The 19,809-nt window shown below is 48.2% G+C and overlaps 10 protein-coding genes across 10 annotated transcripts; 5 read left to right on the forward strand and 5 right to left on the reverse strand.

Annotated features, from left to right (window-relative positions):
• Positions 1-80: 80 nt before the first annotated feature.
• FSST1_011575 (mitochondrial 54S ribosomal protein uL1m) lies at positions 81-2,267 on the reverse strand (the record flags this gene model as incomplete). Its single annotated transcript, XM_083234722.1, has 4 exons — positions 81-744; positions 798-1,136; positions 1,335-2,040; positions 2,093-2,267. 4 exons carry the CDS (start codon positions 2,265-2,267, stop codon positions 81-83), a joined length of 1,884 nt encoding a protein of 627 aa, XP_083081271.1.
• A 1,520-nt stretch (positions 2,268-3,787) lies between these two features.
• On the reverse strand, positions 3,788-4,924 carry FSST1_011576 (uncharacterized protein; the record flags this gene model as incomplete). Its single annotated transcript, XM_083234723.1, has 2 exons — positions 3,788-4,774; positions 4,874-4,924. The coding sequence occupies 2 exons, from the start codon at positions 4,922-4,924 to the stop codon at positions 3,788-3,790; spliced, it is 1,038 nt and encodes a 345-aa protein (XP_083081272.1).
• Positions 4,925-5,785: 861 nt separating this feature from the next.
• Positions 5,786-7,451, forward strand: FSST1_011577 (Alpha/Beta hydrolase protein; the record flags this gene model as incomplete). The annotated part of the gene is made up of 2 exons (XM_083234724.1): positions 5,786-6,369; positions 6,419-7,451. 2 exons carry the CDS (start codon positions 5,786-5,788, stop codon positions 7,449-7,451), a joined length of 1,617 nt encoding a protein of 538 aa, XP_083081273.1.
• Positions 7,452-8,274: 823 nt separating this feature from the next.
• Positions 8,275-8,817, forward strand: FSST1_011578 (uncharacterized protein; the record flags this gene model as incomplete). Its single annotated transcript, XM_083234725.1, has 1 exon — positions 8,275-8,817. The coding sequence occupies one exon, from the start codon at positions 8,275-8,277 to the stop codon at positions 8,815-8,817; it is 543 nt and encodes a 180-aa protein (XP_083081274.1).
• Positions 8,818-8,988: 171 nt separating this feature from the next.
• Positions 8,989-10,725, reverse strand: FSST1_011579 (platelet-activating factor acetylhydrolase; the record flags this gene model as incomplete). The annotated part of the gene is made up of 2 exons (XM_083234726.1): positions 8,989-10,366; positions 10,424-10,725. The coding sequence occupies 2 exons, from the start codon at positions 10,723-10,725 to the stop codon at positions 8,989-8,991; spliced, it is 1,680 nt and encodes a 559-aa protein (XP_083081275.1).
• A 1,450-nt stretch (positions 10,726-12,175) lies between these two features.
• On the reverse strand, positions 12,176-12,832 carry FSST1_011580 (acyl-CoA N-acyltransferase; the record flags this gene model as incomplete). Its single annotated transcript, XM_083234727.1, has 1 exon — positions 12,176-12,832. One exon carries the CDS (start codon positions 12,830-12,832, stop codon positions 12,176-12,178), a length of 657 nt encoding a protein of 218 aa, XP_083081276.1.
• Positions 12,833-13,415: 583 nt separating this feature from the next.
• FSST1_011581 (phosphoenolpyruvate phosphomutase-domain-containing protein) lies at positions 13,416-14,225 on the forward strand (the record flags this gene model as incomplete). The annotated part of the gene is made up of 1 exon (XM_083234728.1): positions 13,416-14,225. One exon carries the CDS (start codon positions 13,416-13,418, stop codon positions 14,223-14,225), a length of 810 nt encoding a protein of 269 aa, XP_083081277.1.
• An 871-nt stretch (positions 14,226-15,096) lies between these two features.
• FSST1_011582 (P-loop containing nucleoside triphosphate hydrolase protein) lies at positions 15,097-17,247 on the forward strand (the record flags this gene model as incomplete). The annotated part of the gene is made up of 1 exon (XM_083234729.1): positions 15,097-17,247. One exon carries the CDS (start codon positions 15,097-15,099, stop codon positions 17,245-17,247), a length of 2,151 nt encoding a protein of 716 aa, XP_083081278.1.
• Positions 17,248-17,405: 158 nt separating this feature from the next.
• Positions 17,406-18,008, reverse strand: FSST1_011583 (uncharacterized protein; the record flags this gene model as incomplete). The annotated part of the gene is made up of 1 exon (XM_083234730.1): positions 17,406-18,008. One exon carries the CDS (start codon positions 18,006-18,008, stop codon positions 17,406-17,408), a length of 603 nt encoding a protein of 200 aa, XP_083081279.1.
• A 715-nt stretch (positions 18,009-18,723) lies between these two features.
• On the forward strand, positions 18,724-19,723 carry FSST1_011584 (aromatic alcohol reductase; the record flags this gene model as incomplete). Its single annotated transcript, XM_083234732.1, has 2 exons — positions 18,724-19,322; positions 19,372-19,723. 2 exons carry the CDS (start codon positions 18,724-18,726, stop codon positions 19,721-19,723), a joined length of 951 nt encoding a protein of 316 aa, XP_083081280.1.
• Between the last annotated feature and the right edge of the window lie 86 nt (positions 19,724-19,809).

Here is a 19,809-nt window from a genome sequence, read left to right on the forward strand (position 1 = left end):
TCCAATGATACCCACGACCACCCAAAAGCTCTATTCGTTAATATGACATGATACAATTATACAAGCCCGCAAGCTACTTTTTACATGATGCTTGACAAAGCCTCGGGGGTAATCTTCTCATCGGCATCCTTCAGGTTTCCGTTCAAGCTGATACCTGGTCCATGTGTTGTGCTGAGAATAACCTCATGGACTTCCTTGTGCACCTCCTCTGAAATCTCGGTACACTCTGCCTTGATCTTGGCTAGCAACACCTTGATATTGTTCTTGAGCTGGTCGGGCGAGTATCCCAATTGTCCAATAGCCAGACGAATAACACCCTGTCTTTCACGATAATCGGCAGCACCGGCAGAGTCTCGCATAGACTTGACGACATCGGGGACAATGGTTCGCATACGCTTGCTAGGCATGAGACCCTTAGGACCGAGGATCTTTCCCAGGCCGGCCTTGTTGAGGGCAGCCTCGCTGGCTTCGTGGCAAATAAGTCGGTCAAAGTTGATCTTTTCTTGCCGGATGGCCTCGAAGAGGGTCTCTTGACCAACGGCTACAGCACCTGCGGCGGTGGCTTCACGAGCGATCTCGCTGCCTTCGGGGCACACAACGGCGATTTGCCAATCGCTTTGGACAGGGTGGGGTAGACGGACGCTGTTCTTGATGACAGGGCCGTTACGGGCAGTTTTGAGGTTGATGTGTAGCTCGTACTTGATCGAAGCGGGGGGTTCGCCGACCTCAACGGCGCGGAGGATTCTACGATGTGTTAGTCTCTGCTCTCAGACCCGAGTCCGTAGCTCCCCACTGACCTCATAGCTTCACATAACGAGTACTGAGGAAATTCCCTCTTGTTCAGGTTATGTCTCTTAAAGTCCTTAGGGAGTGGCTTCTTCTTCTTCGCTGTCTTCCTGATTCGGACCACTGAGGCCTGTCGAACTTGTTGGGCCGCTGCCGGGGCGAGGAACTTGGGTATCGAGGGGATTGTCGGCCGAGGAGTCTGGAGGAGGGATAGCCTGGCCATTGAGGCCAAGCAACGGTCGATTGGTGCCATTATACGTCGGAATTGAGAGCTCTGGCGGACCGGCCCTTGATCGTGATATGGAGGCGGCGCAAAAAGTCGAGGTTGCTCCAAAGGTTCTGAAGTGAGCCTAGGAATTCAGGCGCCTATACTTATCGATAAGCTTCTCTTTAACATCCCGAACATCAACGTGCATTTTATCAACGGCATCACTTTCTTTGCTAATTTGCGAAATGAAAAATTGTTTGGGAAGTCAATAAATTTAAATACAACAGTTAGGTCTACAAGCTATATCTATAAAATTTACACGCTCGCTCAGTCAATGCACACAAGCATGTCCTTGATCTTCTCCAAGACGATCTTCTGTCTCGCGGCATCAGCTGTGGTCTTGTCGGCAGCATCTCCAACACTAATAGAAGCATAACAACCACTATTGAGAGCGATCTCAGTCTCAGTAGGAAGACGGTCCTCGCCACACCACTCAGTATCACGCTCGGACAGCAAGCCACTGTTGATACGGGTCAGCACCCACTGGAACTTGGACGCATCAGTGCATTTGCCCTCAACCTTGGGGAAGTTGACGTTAAGGTAGACGTCCTTGGGCAAGTAAGGCTTTCCAGAGTCGACAATCTTCTTGACGAACATGGTAGCAAGCTCGGCATAGACGAGACTGCGCTCGGGAACCGGATTGGTGTTGAAGGCAGTATTGCCGCCGGAAGCTCCAGAGAAGGCAATGGCGGGAATGCCGACTTCATGGGCGGCGTAGCAAGCAGCGCCAACAGTGCCGGAGAAGGGAACCTGGAGCCAGATGTTGCTACCGACATTGGGACCGGCAACGGCAAGCTCAGGGGCAGCGCCATCCCACAGGCTGGGACCAAAGGTGTCGATACCGTATTTCATAGCAGTGACGGGGAAGGAGTTGACCCAGTTAAGGTCAGGTCGCTTTGGGTCGGAACCAGCAGGACCGCTGTTAGCGGGACAACTATCGTACTGGCAAGGCGTCTTGCGATCCTTGGGATTCTCATCTCGAGAGCCTGGATAGTGTCAGATGTGATAGAGGTGTGCAATTACGCGTGGTCAACTTACTGCTGCCTGACTTGTTCTCAGCAGGGGCCGAAAGAACAACATCGTAGCCCGCGTTGTTCAAAGCGTCATTGAAGGTGCGGATATACGACTCAGCCCAGCCATCATCATTGGATTGGACGATCCTTACGGCTTGAACCGCAAGAGGCAAAAGGGCGACGGAAACGAAAGACTTCATGGTGAGATGCTGAGCGAGAGTGAGAATAACAAACCAAGATTCGGTGCATAGGCATCCTGAAACTATTTATGCCTCTCGCATTAACTCACCCATCCCAATATCTGATCCATCTAATCATACCGCGGTCCAATACAACCTCGTGAGCTTGTAGTTACCCCCTAGGCCTAAGCGACCAATCAGCGTCTCAACGTCTGTCCTCAGCAGGCTTGCATGAAAGTTTGAAACCACCAGGTCACCAGGAACCAACCACCCACGTGCCGGATTAACAAGGCTCATTAGCGATAAACAGCACAAGACATCTATCATTTCCACGTTCATAGCTCAGTGGTAAATGACCCCTGAAGATGATGCGAGGCAAGCATGTACAAGCATCGCGTTTGTGCACTTCAGGACAACGGCCCGAGCCGAAGACTTGATCGAAGCTGTTGGTAAGAGGCTCGGTGGCCGTTTTTGAAATATGATCTAGGATTGAATTGCGAGCTTCCGTAACCGGGTCAATGGCTGGCGCCGTGTCGGACGGAAGTGGAGAAGGTTCCGGGCTTGCGTCCGGTGAGTGCCATTGACCAAACAAACACCTTCACCTTTAATTTGATTGCATGTGATTTTGTAATCACTTATTGCAAGTTTGTACTCACTTATTGCAAGTTTGTTGTTCTTTATAGCGTTGTTGAGCGCGTCGGATGAATACTTGTACTATCACATTCCGTTGGGAAGTCTGTCAAAGCAAAAATGAACGAAGAAAAATCGTCGCGGCCCTACCAGATGGGTCAGCGATCCTAAAGATCGCCATATCAACGCGTGGAACATGTCCAACCCCCTGCTACAATGGGTTAATGAATAGTTGTCATTCGAATGACCCTGGTTCTTATGCACTCGCCTAAGGCGACTTGGGTCGCAATCACCTCCTGGCAGCAGCAGCTTTTTTATCTTGCTGTATCCTCAGACTCGTCTTAGCCCTCTCAAGATGTTTTATTACGCCATCCCTGTCTCTTTTGCGCCTGGAAGTCAAACCACAAGTCTAAAAGGTTCCGGTCACTGCTCAAGCCATATATTGAGAATGGCGGAGGTCAAAGAATTCCGAGTTGATATCGGGTGAGGGCCTTATAATCCATGAGAATACTGAGCAACATTCACAGTCCCAGATACAGGGAAGGGATCCATGCTTGAGCCAGGTTCTCAGATGGTAGAGCGAATTCGTTTCTCAAATTGGGTATCCATGCAAGTACGGTATAGTTTCTCGACTTGGCATCCAAACGATCCTGGACAATTTTCCTCATAAAATTCCCAATAGCCATGCCATGTCGACCCGAAACATTGAATAACTAGCCGATATGATGGCCTGTGATCCCTCCTTCATCGAATGCAAGATAGGTGTGTGCTAGCATCTCAAATGCCTTGATAGAACTGTCGGTTACAATGTTTTGTCAGTAATGCTACACCTATTTTCTATAACTCAAGAAACTCACAGATCCGGTGGGAGTGCTATTCATTCCCAAATAGCAGACAAAAGGCCAACGATATCACAGTAGTCTGTCATCGCCCCAGTCAAAGGACTCGCCCGGCCAGTGTTCAGGTGCCCTGATGTCGTAATTGACTTTCTTTAGATTTCGGAGTTGTCGCCGACCTGGTGTCATGTCGTCGTTGCTGGAGTTGTTCATACGTGATCCAGACTCAATGGAGTCGATTAGGGCCTCAGATTCGGTGGTGCGGCGAGAAGTTCTCCGGGTGGTGTTCGATTTTAGGGAGAGTAAATCCTTTCTGCCCACATGATCAAATGGATGATAGGACGGGAAGTTGATTTCATAAGTTCTCTGGAGGGGGTCCGATTTGCTGGAGGACACTGTTTTGGGCCCGTTCCAAAAATTGTCGGCAGTAGTTTCATATCCTTGGCTCCAAAGATCCTCGGTCTTATAGCCACCGTTACTTACTTTCGGTGTGGCCTGGCTTAGGTCTTGAGACGGGCGCACAGCGATAGGTTCGGCGAAAAACTGCGAGTTACTGCCGATTTCCTGACAATCCTCAGAGGATCCATCAGAATCCTCCTTGCTCGACTTTAGTCCTTGCTCGAGTGCATTGATGTCTTCTCTCAGAAGATCTATTTCTAGATCTTTTCCTTCCAACAAAAGTCGCTCATTAGACAACTTCTTTCTTTTCTTCTCGAGCTTTCGGCGTAGCTTGCTGGCAGCATAATGAGCATCATGCTTCTCCTTTTCAAGCTTTCGCCTAGCTTTCTGCAGAGCTTCGCATTTTTTCCTGAGTTGAAGAACCAAAGTGTCGTTTTTAAAATCCCGCTTCCGTGCAGGGAGATATTTGGCGCTTTTCGTGGCCTTTGTCTTGGATTCGTGAGTGCTCGATGAGGAGCGACGGCCCTTGGCCTGTTCGTGGAACCCGCGTTTCTGGAGGCTCTCGACTTGGGGTCCGTTGGTTTCTGTGTTCTTTGTACTTTTATTTGTTCTCTCTGACGATCCATCGACTCGTACATCACTCTTCAGGTCGCGAATTCTTTCCTAAAAACTCATTGTTGGTTGAAGAATTGATGCAAATATGTTATCTCTGGCTGCAACATGTTCGAGTGCATTAAAGAATGTTTGGAGGGCATTGCAAACGCGAATATCGCAGAGGCCGTCTTTCTTAAGTCGATAGATCCTTTCATCCATCGTGAGCGAGTGTTGTTGGTTGTGCAAGCGACGAGAGGCTACCGATGTTTTGTTAGGCTATTTACTAGTTGCGAGGAGCGTGCAGGCAGCGACGTTAAATGACAGTGTCACGTGGTTAAGCAATGCTTAATTTAAGTGAATCATAAGATACACACCTGCGTGATTTCTCCATATTTCGATTCTCCCTCCTGATGATTTTCGAGGTTGTGCTTCTTTCGTTTGCAATCTTGATGACCTGGTTTGTTTCCTGAAGTGTAGGGTAGCCAAAGATCAACAATACCGCCCGAGTGCGTCATCAGTATGGACTCTCAAGCCACAATAAGCGAGACATCGTTGAATACAGACACTCATATAACGTCCTTCCCAGTTATGCGTTAATAATAGACACCTCGACTTTGACTTACAAGTCACTAGGTATGCAAATGCACCATATTAGACGTCAAAGCTGAGATTCTAGCCTAAACTACTTCGAGCCTCATGTTGCGCTACCCTTGCATCGCCAATACCAGGATATTTAAACTCAACCAATAAGCAGAGTCGCAGAATAGAACCCAATAGAGTAAGGTCAATATCGCCTCGACAATTTACTTAGCCCTTGAGTATGGGTTTTGACTCGTCATTGGCTACTTAATGGACCTTGAAGATCACAGTTCGTGATGTCAGGCTTTACGACACAGCCTTGCTTCTCCACTGAAGATGCCGAGCCAAGGTATGATGCTGGTTTATACCCACTGCGGAATGAGTCTAAGGTAAGATGTCAGGCTGTCGACGACGTGGTCGAGGTTTGGGATACTCTATATAACGAGCCTCATGTCCTGCCATTTCTTTCAGCTTTGTTTCGTTATCATCCGCAGTCTCATCATGGCTTCACTTAAACTTCTGGCTATAGTTCTCTTTGCGGGCTCATCACTCGCTCTTCCTCGCTCTCAAACATCAAACAGTCCAACAGCAACGATCCATAATGGCGTGGTAATCGGCACCACAACTTCCATCCCAGACTCCAAAACTATTGTTAACCAGTTTCTTGGGATTCCCTTTGGCGAAAAGCCTGTTCGTTTCAGTCCTCCAAAGCCAGCCAAATCATGGGACACTCCCTATGATGCTTCTGAGTACAAACCGTCATGTCTCATGAAATTCAATTACCCAGAGGTGAAACGCAACCGAACTATCAAGGCTTTCGCCACACCTGGTCCACCAGCGGGGGTCGATGAAGATTGTTTGAATCTCAACATTTATACACCCGCTGGCGCAAAGGCTGGCTCGAGACCCGTTGCATTGGGGATTCATGGTGGTAGCTTCAGTCATGGTTCTGGATCTTTACCTTACTATGATGGATCCAAGATGGCGGGATATGAGGATATTGTGGTAGTCACCATAAACTACCGCACTAACATTTTTGGTTTCCCTGCAACCTATGATTTGCCTGGAGGGGAATGGAATGTTGGGTGAGTGCCGATATAAACAACAGTGGACTTGTTACTAACTTTCTGTCAGCTTCCTTGATCAGAGACTAGCCCTGCAATGGGTCCAAGACCACATCGAAGCCTTTGGAGGAGATCCCAAAAAAGTCACCATCTTTGGAGAAAGTGCCGGCGCAGGAAGCGTTGATGGTCTCATCACCGCTCCTCCTGATCCTCTTCCTTTTCGCGCCGCTATACTCCAGTCTGGTACTGCCAATACCAACGTAACCCCTAACGGTTCTTGGGATATCGCTATCAAATCAGCAAACTGTGATAACGACGATTTTGGAAAGGTGCTTGAGTGTATGCGGGAAGTTCCAGCTACGAAACTAAAGGATATCATCGAAAGAGCCGAGCTTGATTTTCAGCCCATCAGTGACAACGGGACAACTCTTGCGAACTTCCCCCGTGATATCCGACTCGAGTCCAGGGACAATAACAAAATCATGGCGCGAGTTCCTGTCATGCTGGGCTCGACCACTGATGAGGCACGACTGGAGGATTTTATGAACATCACGATCGAAGAGGCCCTTCGCTCTTGGATGCCAGACATCACTTCCGCCCAAGTCTCGGTTCTCAAAGTCTTCTATCCCATCGGATCTCCTGGTATCACCAACGATTTCGACCAAGTCGTCAGGGTCGCAACCGAACTCGGCATGCAGTGCCCGATTCGCTATGTTGCAGAGGACTTTGCTGAAACTGACATCAAGACGTGGAGATTCTTGTATAATGCCAGCTTTGCAAACACGGAGATATTCAAGGGCAGCGGTGCTTACCACTCTTCTGAAATTCAAACCCTCTTCGGTACGTATCCTGAGGAGGGCTCAACGGATTTTCAGGATGAGTTGAGTAGGGAGATGCAGAAGGCCTGGGGAAAATTTGTTAGAGATCCCGAGAATGGACCGGGATGGGGACAAATCCCTAAAATAGGCGTCTTTGGAGGTGGTATGAGTCCTGATTCTGACGAGAAGCCAGAGAAGGCTTTGGAAGTTTTGAACACACATCTGCTTGAACCAAGATGTATTGCCTTCAAGGGACTGTGGGCAAAGGGCAAGACTGAAGAGTAACTGAACTTAAAGAACCAATCTTTATGATGAAGTGATTTGAGAAAGATGTTGGACCAAGGATTATGTACTAAATAAATATTTGGAAGTCCTCGAACGCCCTCTCTGTTGAAAGTAAAAAGGTGAAATCCAAGAGCCTATTGAGACCTATATCTTAACACTCTCAATTATTTTTCTTTCTTTATAGAAGCATGTATTCATATAAACAGTTTTAATAAACATACTCAAGTTGGTACTTGTCATAAAAGTAGATCGTGGAAGTTGGAATATGAGTTCCAACATCGTTTCTCAATCGCTCTTGGTAATTATACAGCTAGGGGAGGAACTTGGGATTTAAGGTTAGAAAGTATATACATTAGAAAATCCAACATCTGGAGAAAGAAAGAAAAAAGACAGCCCCGTGATATCCAGGAGATGTTTGTCGTCATACTAGTAGTCCATGAACTAAGCTTTGTCAAGGACATGCCCACATATGTTTGTCCCACGTCCGCATCCGGAACCCGAGCTCACCATAACACCAAGTGCGACGTTTGCCATGCTTCATCTGGCGAAGTATAGGCGAAGGGGCCAGACTTACCTTGTGTTTCCTCAGCGACGAGTCTCGGCAGAACATGACGCGAGAGTGGTGTGAGTTTGTTGATATAAGAAGCCATTGCCGCCTCCCTTGAACATAATTTGTCCAGCACGATTGGTGGTTTACCTTACTCGCCACAGATTGTCAGTGAGATTGAAAGACCAACCCACAAATGTCATTAAGTGAACAAACTGAACGTATTACTCTGACATTGTCTAAGACATTTACCATCCCGACCACAAACGGAATACAATGCTATTCGCAACAACCCTTATCAGCATCGCATCTGTCTGTTTCGCAAAAGAAGTCATCAAGAACCGCAAAAACGAACCAGACGCCATAATAGACCAATTCGCATGGCTTTCCCTCTCCGACGAAACAGGCATTGACCCGTTGAAGTATCTGAAAGCCCCTGCTGAGGACGTACCCGAGACACTCGCCTGCACTACTGCAAGACACCCTCGTTTGTCTCAAAAGACATTGCCAGCTAACAAAGAGCAGAAACCCGGTCCGGACAGGGTCGCATGTCCTGCTGCCATTGCGGAATGGTTCAACCTCATTGACGAACAACGTCACATCAACATTCCCGGAGGCCAATGCCGTTCCGTTACCGAGGGGACATGTCGAACGGTTGCGTGCGCCCCGAGAGGAGATGTTAGTGTTGCACTGGAAGAAATAATGGGACACATGTGGAAGCCTGTGTCTTCGCGATGTGTATTTGGTGGGACGGGAGGGATATGGCAGAATGAGGGGTCAACACTGGTAATTGAGATGGGACATGCAAAGAAGAAATAACCGTATCAGGTTCTATTTGTGCGCGGATAAAGAAAATCTATCTATCGGTGGTATTTCCAAAGAGGTTGCTGAAAACAAATCTGCTTTTCCTTACGCCAAAAGAGGTATCTCAAACTAGCAGTCGTGCCCAAATATCAATCGCTCGTAAACTCATTTTTGTTCGTTTTTTTTTTATGCCGCAGTAGCGCTCATAGCTCGGGTGATAGAGGGTGGTGCTCCAGGCACTTCATCACTGGGGTCAAGTTCGCCCTTCATCTTCTCTTCGCCCTCCTCAACCTTCTTCTCGGTCGTCTTCTTGTCGCTAGATTCACCGAGGCCAATGACATCGATCCATCGCCAGAATTCAACAGGATTATTACCGCTCGTGTCGAAGATGGCCTGGTCGTCATTGATACCGTCCTTGCATGAATCGCCCTTTTCTTGGTTGAACTTTTCAAGCTTGTCGAACGATGTTCCATCAACGAGGTCTCCCTCAAAAGTGCGACCGACAGGAACGTTATTCTCACGAAGCATTTGGAGCTGTGCGCGAAGGTTCAGACGGAGTGCTCGTTCAGGCTGCTCTGCCTTGAAGATCTTCTGGGTCAACCAAGGGAACAGTATTCCGAAGTCGGATTGGTTTAGATGCGCAGAGTTGATGACGTAGAAGAAGTTTGGCTCCGACATCTTGATTCCGCTAGGCCGCTCGAACAGTTGAGGAGTCACAACACTGGCGGTGGGATCAGGGCTCAGGACGCGAGCCTTGAGGTTAAGGTGGTCTCCCCACTTGAAGAAATGCTCCGACTCAACTGCCAAGATGGCCTTACCACCTGGGGCAGTAGCCTTGTCGGCATAGACAGGTAGAGGCAGATCGAATAGAGGCTTTGAGTTGGGAGCCATCAAGGGCATGCACCACATGTCGAGTAGCATTGTGAGGGTCTTCTCGGTAATCTGCTTTCTGATGTCGCTGCCCTCGGCGGGAGAGAAGATGGGCTTTTTGATAGCAGCAACTTCAGGAACCCCGGCGTAATACGTACTCTTCATTAGTTGTGTAACGGTAGCTGCTCCAAAACTATGTCCGGCAAAGATGATGCTGCCAGGCTCATGAATGCTGCATTGGCCAACAAATTGATCAAGGCTGGGGGTTGATCGGTTCAAATTGGTCAGTCTGTTGCCGCCGTCAACAGCAAGCATGGCCTGATGAATGAGACCAAGCTCCCAGCATCGAATTCGGAGTTGGGCCTCGCGGGTCTGGTAGACTTCGGGGCTGACATCGTGCGAGATCTGCTCGTAGTGAACTTGGATTCGGCTATTCGATGTGATTGTTTCGTTGTGCTTCTCAGGTACGCGGATGAAACTGGCAACAGCGCTGCCATCGCGGTGCTCAGGGCAGATCACGACGATGCCATGAGAAGCGAGAGAGCCGGCGACGTAGGAATATGAGTTTCGGCAACCTCCCAAGCCGTGGGAGAAGATCATGGTGGGCCATCGCTTGTTTTCGGTCGAAGATTCGAGGAGCTTCGCATTCTTGTGGGCAGGGATCGTGGTATAGTGAAGATGGCGTGGGAGAAAACTGCGAGATACCTACGTTAGCGTAAGGCCACCACAGCTTGGTGGTTTGGACACTTACGAGAGAAACTCGGACAGCATGGGACCGATACCCAGGAACTTTGTATAGGCTACTAAATGCTGTCGCTGAGGGTTCGGCAGCCAGCTGATACGCTTCTCATTCGATTCGGAGACGGCTGGGTAGAACATGCGATACTGGACGGTTTGGATCTTGTCGGAACCCTCGGGGGCGGTGCTGGGCGCTTCAAGTTCAGAAACAGGGATCTCTACATCGACAGTGCCGACCTTGTACGGACCCGTGTATTCGGGGAAGGCTGGGATAGGGCTCAGGCGTGAGAGGTAGGACATTTTGGAGGCGCTCATGGTGAAGAGTGAATGCGACGAGGCGCAGGTGATGGAGGATGAGAGACACGACGAAGGAAAGTATTGACAAGAGAAGTTAGTGTAGGGGGTAAAAAGATGTATTGTTTATGTATTCAAAGTGAAGTAACACAAATATCCGACGGTGTTTATCTGTGTACGTAGTAATTATTATTGTGGCGGATGGTTTCTGTTGGTTGATTGATGTTCTGGAACGTTTGGTGACGTTTACGCCGACGCTAAGATAATTAATTAAATCCTTTCACATGCAAAAAAGCCCACGTCAAAAAGGTGGTTTGTAACTTATAAAGACAAGGGGAGTAAAATAATTTTAAACAAAATGCAGAAACAAAAAAAGATAAGGAAACTCGCATCGTCAGCATCATTGAAAAGAAAGGGGCAAGTCACGCGACACAAAAAGATATTGCTTGATTGTCTGTAGCAGCCTATTCCCATTCCGTGACCGAGCGACAGCATCAAGCTTTTGTCTTGTGCACAATTGCCTTATTGCGAAAGGGTCGGAAAAAGAGTGATCGTCACGACGTCATAATAGAGAAGAAAAAAAAGAAGCCACAAATATGTATGTTCTTTCATGCTGACCTCATCAGCCGAGGCTTGTTTATGAAGCTCCGGAGATTCCGATCATTTTCTTCTTCTTTTTCTTGGCATTTCTATTCTCGGATTTGATAGAGTGTTGACGTCGTTTTGTATGTAACCTAACGCATTGATCGTCAGGTTCATGTTTAAATTCAGCGGTTTCTCGGCCGAGTGTCTTCCACGGAGATGCACGTAACATATCATCGACTTTGTTTGTTGATGTGAAAGTAATCGTAGAAAAAATAATCATAAACCACCAATCCCTAAGTCCTCCCGGTAATAACATCTAAGCTCTTCCGAATCTTCTTGGACCTTTTTCTGAGAGGTCCTTGATGAGTATCCTCCTGTCCATCCATGCTCTTCTTCCTCTCTCCGTCCCTCCATGGTGTACAGTTTGTACAGAAATCATGCCCACATCCAACATATTCCCATCGCCATGGCTTCACGTCCTGCTTGCACGCATGTCCCTCATTTGGGCCCTTTTTGCACTTGCAGCAAGCCCATCCTTTGATCATACATTCGATATAAGTACACCCGACCATTTCGCATGGTTTTGGTGATCTGGTAACTGTAAAGTCGACGCTTCCGCAGGGACATTCGGAGCTGTTGCTTATTTCGTCGAGGGTCGTGCAGGAGATGTAGCGGCGCTTTTCTTCATGGCCGCACGCAAATCGGATCCATTCGCAGGTGCACATTGTGTATCATATTTCGTCGTCTAGTGTTTTGAAGGTGTCAGGTTTGAATGTCGCGACTGATCATCCAGATACAAGATGGGCATGTAGGTAGATATGTCTGTGAAACAGTGACTGCCTACTAATGTAAAACTAAAGCCGCAGTGATCAACAGTCTGTCCCTCTTACGCCAGTTCCTTGGTCCTGGACCGCGTCATGGTCCGTTTCTCGACCTTTGCATCACGCTCCATGTACGTCTCCACAGACTTTCCGAATGGCCACTCAAACACTTCATCAGCCTTTCTCTTGAATCCGTACTTTTGATATATCGGCGCTCCCTTTGGTGTAGCTTCGAGAAAGCATGGCAGACTCTCGGCATCGGCACGCTCGGTACCCCAGCGCAGCAGGAGACTTGCCGCACCCTTGCCCTGCCAATCCTCGTGGACGCAGATGACTTCGAGATGATAGTGGAGTCTGTCGCCGATGAATCTGCGATGCCCTTCTGTCATTGCGCCAAAGAATTCGACTGCCAAATCCCCTGCAGCGGGCCATGCCTCGGCTGGTGGGACGTCTTGGATCGGCGCTCCAGGGAGATTCCACTTTGACAGGGCGACTACTTGCTCGTCTTTTGACTCTGGGGACGTCTTGTGGGTGACGACGAGGACTTGGCAGGTAGGATTAGCCATGTCCTCTGCGAAGCTCTGGAGGAAGAATTGATCAGAGGCTTGTTTGTTTGCGTTAAAGACACGGCTTCCGATGATGGTGTCACCAAAGGCTGAGTAGTAAACCCTGCACATGCCAGGGATGTCCTTTGGGACAGCTGGTCGTAGTTGAAGAGGCATTTTGGTGATGCAGAATTGACCTTTCCAGTCAAGATTTGTAGAGAATATTTAAAAGATTTTGTACGGCTAAATAGTAATGGCACGATACACGAAAGGCCATATGCTCAAGTGCAATTTTGCATTGAATGACAAGACGCCGCAACTCCACTGGCGAGTCCCAAGTGGGAAGCTAGGTAGACTACCCTTGTTCATCATTTTGTGATGGGTTCATTTGGGTTAATTGATGGTGACCAAGTAGTGAAGCAAGGGAGGGTATCATGAGAGTAAAGTGCTTTTATCGCAGAATTGTTCACTGCGAAGCCATATGAGACCGAATCGTTTGTGGCCTAAAAAAAGCCATGACTTGTTGGTTGACAAATGGTAATCCATTGTTCGTCTTGCTCTCTATCCGCCTTCCTTTACCGTTTCAGTTCAATTAACCCCGCGCGCCCTTCACATTGAAAGCAACACTAGGGAACGACTGCCGATGGACTATGACTCTACAGCATTTTCTTATAAATATGTAGTCTTTAGGAGCCATGAATAAATTCACTTCAAGACTCTTGAATCGTTGTAATTTATGATGAGACGTCAGCTATTCGTCATGACCAACCATCTCGCCAAGCAGCTCAAGGCTCTTCATCAGCCATCGTCACCCATCATTTTCCCCAACGTATGGGATGTAGCTTCTTTCAACACTGTCAAATCTCTGAATACAGAGACCTCCAAGCCAGTGAAAGCACTCGCTACAGCATCTTGGGCTGTTGCTGCTACATACGGCGTTCAGGATGAGGAGCTCACTCTGGAGCAGAACCTCGAAGCAATTGCCAAGATTGGCCCACTTGCCAAGGAAGCTGGTATCCCGCTATCGGCCGACTTACAAGATGGTTACGGCTCACAGGTTGTATCTGTCATCAAGAGAGCTGTCGAAGCAGGCGTCGTGGGTGCAAACATAGAGGATGTCAGACCTGAAGACAACACGTTTTATCCCATCGACGAACAAGTGCAGCGCCTCAAGACAGTCCTGAAAACTGCAACTGAAGCAGGCTGCGCTGACTTTGTCCTCAACGCTCGGTGCGACATGTTCCACATTGACCAAGGCCTCTCAGAAGCAGAAGTCATCAAGGAGGCCGTCACACGTGGCAAGGCATATCTCGAGGCGGGCGCCACAACCGTCTTTTACTGGGGCGGTTCAGGACGGGGGCTGAGAACTTCCTGGGTCGAGACTTTGGTCAAGGAGCTTGATGGAAGAGTCGCGGTCAAGTTGGCACATAAAACAGAAGATGCGCTGTCGACTAAGGATCTGGCCAAGATTGGTGTTGCGAGGATCAGTGTTGGACCGAGCTTGTTTCTATTGGCGCAAGAGGCAGCGAAACAGGCGGCCGAAAGGATTCTTGCTGGTGGGAACTTGTAGCTGCCTATTGTACACTACCTATTCACGACGACAATAGGACTGTACTAATTACATTTCATCTCAACCGTGAATAGTTGAAAATGCCATGACAGTTGGCCAGTCTTACTGCCGTCCATACTTTGAGTGTACCCAGCTTATGTTAACGATCTGTGGAACCAACCTTTCCGATGACTCTTTCGGTCGCAGGATTCCAGGTTATCATTCCATCCTATAGGGCAGTGCTTATGTATTGTGTGAGGATAAGGTTGCTCTTAGAGCCCTATGTTTCGTGACATACCGTCTCTTTGCATCAATTAGACTTTGAGAAGCCCCCCCCCCATCAAATTCCATCCATCCTATAGGACTAAAGGAGGCCCCAATGATCAGCGCTAACACCCCTATCGATTGAGGCCAATGCTCACTGAGGCAGTGCTGAAGCTACCTGATGCCTGCACCCGAGACTAAGCCCTATGGGTCCCCTTCCCATCGTGCCTGGGGTAGGTTCCTTTAGTACCTAGGTAGGCAGTGCAGCCTGAACTGTCTTCCACCAGGATTGCTTCATATGAATGCCGAAGGGTTGATTCAGCCTATCACAATAACAACCCAATTATTTCTATAGTAAATCACTGCTGACTTTGATCTCCAATGCGGGTCCAGGCAGTGCCGAGTGAGTAACAGGCCGTCAGCCTGGCCTACAAACTGAATATGGGAGCCTGGAGGCCTTTTCACGTCGTGAACAAGAGGCTATATAGTGATGCCATATAACCATTAATTATCACTAATAACCATCATCATTCAACATCCATCTCTGTCATCGTCTGCCCTCTCATTCATATCTTTCCCTTCAAAGCAACCAATCATCCTTAGTCTGATCAAGACACTGTGAGCCATCATGACTGTTGACACAATGGACTCAAGCAAGAGCAGCGGAGACGAATCCACTGTCATTGTGACACCAACAGATACTGAACCTCAACATGAGGCGACAACATCAGAGACAAATCCCCAAGATACCCAAACACAAGAATCCAAGACTGAGGACAAGAAAACTGAAGAGACAAAGACTGAGGAGACAAAGACTGAAGAGTCCAAGTCTGAAGAAGAAGAAGAAAAGAAAGAAAAGATCATTGTCGGTCTCCTCACTGAGAGCAAAGACCTTTACGCCAAATTCGACAAGAACGGATCCAGATCATGGACAGACAAGTACCCAGACGATCTCGAGGAGGCAGCAGAGAATGAAGAGACCCAAAAATATGCGGTCATCATCCGCAAGGTAAAGCCCAAGGAGGCTGATTCCAACAAGCCCCTTGATATCGACAGTATCGTCGTTCAGTCTCCTTACCTCAAGCGCGTGCTCGGAAAGGTCTTTGATGACTACCCTGGTATCATCACCGACGTCACCCGTCTAAAGTTCTCGGCCCCTTTCCACTGCTTCGTACACCGTTGGGAGCGATTTACAGAGGCAAAGGATGACGCTAGCTGGGATGACACTACCCGGGAGCATGTTACGCTGTTGCACAAAATCTTGGAAGAGGAGCTGGGCGAGATCATCCAGCTCAGGAAAGATTACTACAAGAATCGCGCTGTCGCATTTGAGCATGTCTGGGCACTCTTTGCCCCTGGCTGCACGGTCTGGGGCTCCGTTAGAGGAAAGCCTGTCGCTGCTCGCTTCGACTCGGGAAACTATGTCAAGACGCAATGCGGCCTGGTGTACAGCATGAACTGCAAAGGCATCGACTGGGATGGAAAGGGCATGGGCTGGACGGATGTGAGCATGCAGATCAGAGACTTTACCGGCACCGTCCCATTCGCCAACCTCTCCTGCTACCCTCTCGAATTCCACTCTAAGCCTGAAGCCGCACGAGAACTACTCCTCCAGCGCGGACGCAAGTTCGAAAGCCTTGCGGGCTATCACTACAAGGCGTACAGTGGAACTGCCATCTGGCATATATCCTCAACCAAGTCTCGACAGGAGAACGTCAACTCCCGTATTGTGATTGATGGAGCCAACTGGGAGAAATTGAACCCTGACCATATGGTTTGGTTAGAATACATCTGGGACAGCCAAGAAATTGCGAATGACTCTGCCGATAGTGATGATGAAGGTAATGGCAATGACAACTACTCAGATGTCAGCTCTGAGGCAGGGAAACCTGATGTTGTCGCCGGCTTCTCCTTGGCCTTGACGGAGGACCAGCTCATCATGACATCCCCTATCGTGCGAGGTTATGCTCTCAAGAATAAGCGATGGATGGAGTTCTACATTGACGAGGTGACAGAAGTCAAGTTCAACGACCAGGCTTTCGACTCCCTTGTTCTTCCCCAGGATCAGAAGGAGCTTATACTCGCTTTCGCTCAGAGTCAAGTCAAGTTCAAGGACGTCTTTGACGACATCATCTCTGGCAAAGGCAAAGGCATCATCATGCTTCTGTCGGGTGGCCCCGGTATCGGTAAGACACTGACTGCCGAATCGGTGGCAGAAGAGATGAAGGTTCCTCTGTACATCATGAGCGCGGGTGATCTCGGTAGCGACGCGTACGATATCGAGGAGAACCTAAACCGTATTCTCGAGATGGTCGCCAACTGGAACGCTGTTCTCCTTCTCGACGAATGTGATGTCTTCCTCGAGGCTCGGTCAGCGCACGACATTGAGCGCAACCGCATTGTGTCCATCTTCCTCCGTACACTGGAATACTATGAGGGAATCCTCTTCCTCACTACCAACCGTGTCAAGGACATGGATCAAGCCTTCCAGAGCCGAATCCACATGTCACTCGAGTATCCTGCTCTCGACGCCACAGCACGCGAGTCTGTCTGGCGAGGATTCTTGAGCCGTGCCATTAGCTTGCACGCTACTATGGAAGGCGACTCGGCGCACACTATTACGGAGGATGAGATTAAGGCTCTGGCTGGGCTGGACCTGAATGGACGACAGATCAAGAATGTGCTCAAGACGGCAAACTTGCTGGCTTGCCACAAAGAGGAGAAGTTGGCATTCAAGCACTTGCGGATTGTTTTACGTGTCGAGGGACATTCATTGTAAGGTTTTTGGATTGGGGACTGAACGGCGTAAGGTTATGAAGTAATAGAATTCTAGACTACGATGACAGTTCGCTCGATATGATCTAGGTCGAGAATGAAATGATGAAGACTTTAAATTTTCGTCCGATGCACCCATGGTAAAAGTGAGGCATCTCCTATTCAGACAAACCGTCTTCCTGGACAGAATTCTCTCATGTTTCCCTTCGCCCTGGCAACCATGATCTCATGAAAAAGATCATCAGCGAACATCTGAAACCCCCCGAAACAATTCCGGAACAGAACTCCATGAACTGTCGGATCCCATTCATCGTCGGCTAGCCCGGCAGTGTACAAGGCACTGAATATGTTTGTAACCGCTTTCAGGCACCCTTTTGCATACTGGGAGGGGATGCAATCCCTGTACAGATCACAGACCTTTCGGGCCTGGCTGCACTCGTCCAAAGCCTCGCGGAAGGCATCCTCTCCCCAGCAGAAGTTTTCCATATACCTGACTGCGCACTCATTTGGGTCGAAGCACATAAGATCGCCATGGCAGCATACAACACCGGGCTCTTGGCTGCAGGTTTCCCACTTCATGCCCATTCCTAGTTTGGGTTTCCTGCCCTCCATTTCAACAATGTGGTAGCGTTGCATAGAATCGTATTCTGGTGCGCAACCCTTTCTGTTCTTCGCCAGAAGGTTGTGGAGGCCTTGTGTTATGTCTCTGAAGAGGACACTGCGGCGGAATCCGGCCATTTGTCTGAGTTGAAAGTCCGAAGGCATTGCTGGGACTTGGTTGGTCTAAGTTGACTCTGGGATTGAGAGGTCCAAAGGTGTATCTGCGAGTGCTTCTGCGAATAGCTCTGCGAGGTGTTCTGAGATTCGGAGGTCTGTGGGTATTTCTCTAGGCCGAGTAATAGAAGACAGTGTTTGTGATCAAGCATATAGAATATATGGATCGTGATGAATGGCAAGGTCTTTATATACCCGGATTTGACAAACGAGTAAGTTTTGAGAGAATATTTGTAAAAGCAACTGTTAATATGCTCTGAACATGGGAGCTTTGAGTTGATCACAATGAAAGCAAGGTTTTCATTACCAGTTATTAGAGGTTTATTGGAAAATAACATCAGTTGTTTGCAATACTAATCTTGTCATTGTCTTGTATCTTGAAATTTAAACAATTCTGACTCTGCAAAGAAACCAAGACAGTTCTTTTTGTGAGAACAAAGTTCCAGAATAGGACATAGAAGATTTCATTATTTGGTTCATGAAAGGAATTGACGTTGAAAAAGCATCGTGAGTTTGTCTTGGCCTCTACCAATAACATTTGCTCATCCTGGCTGAATATAGTGCTTTAGACTACCTTTATGGATAACCCCACCTTGACCTCAAAAGCCGGCAACTTTCAAGCTCAGCTTATAAATCAACCTTTTCCTTAAAGTATAAAACTCGTGGGAACCGTCAAACCTTGGTTGGGTTACACACCACATTCGAAATGGCAAACTTTAAACCCAAGAGTATCCTTATCTTTGGTGCAACAGGCACTATCGGCCGATACATCACCAATGCTATAGCAAACGCTGAGCCCGCGTTTGACCAGGTCACCATCTTTACTTCCGAGGACACAGTCATCAGGAAACAGAATCTTATCAAAGAACTCAAGTCAAAGGCTGTCAAGATCGTCGCCGGAGATGTGAATAATGAGGAAGACGTCAAGAAAGCATATCAAGGGGTTGACACAGTCGTCAGTGCCGTGGGAAGAAATGTCATCGAAACCCAAATCAGCCTCTTCAAGCTCGCAACAGAATCAGACTCTGTGAAATGGTTCTTCCCTTCTGAGTACGGCACAGATGTCGAGTATGGCCCCCAGAGCGCTGATGAGAAGCCGCATCAGCTTAAGCTCAAGGTTCGAAATTATATTCGAGAGAATTCCAATGGCCTCAAATATACTTTTGTGGTTACAGGGCCATACATTGATATGTTCTTTACCCTCACGCCCACAGTCCCTGAGGCAGGGGGATTTGATCATGTTGCCAAAAAAGCTGTTTTGATTGATAATGGACAAGGCAAAATTGGATTTACAACCATGCCTGAGTAAGTTTTGCAAGTTACTTTTCAAGGCAGCACAACTAACCTGGTGCAGTGTTGGAAAATCTGTGGTAGCGGCCCTTCGTCACCCCTCAGAGTCATTCGACAAAGCGCTCAAAGTTCAATCTTTTGTTGTGACACAGCAGCAGACTCTGAAAGAGCTTGAGAAGCAGACTGGAGGCGAGTCCTGGAGTGTTTCAAACTACACTCTTGACGAGTTGAGACAGGCAGAGAAGAAGGGTTGGGCTGAAGGCAACCCTAGTGCTACTTTATATACACTACGACGAATTTGGTCTGAAGGTGGGACACTTTACAAGAAGACGGACAATGAAAAGATTGGGTTGAAGGACGAAGATCTTGAGACTCTTGAGGATGCTGTTCATAGAAGGCTGACAACTGGATACTAGTCAGCTGGCCACGACTGTATCAATGTGGAAACATTTAAGGATATTTGTTGTCATTATTCACTATGTAGAAACATCCAAGACATCTT

Source organism: Fusarium sambucinum, chromosome III, assembly GCF_050947815.1.
Source record: "Fusarium sambucinum isolate potato_lamoka chromosome III, whole genome shotgun sequence".
NCBI classification, from domain to species: Eukaryota; Fungi; Ascomycota; class Sordariomycetes; order Hypocreales; family Nectriaceae; genus Fusarium; species Fusarium sambucinum.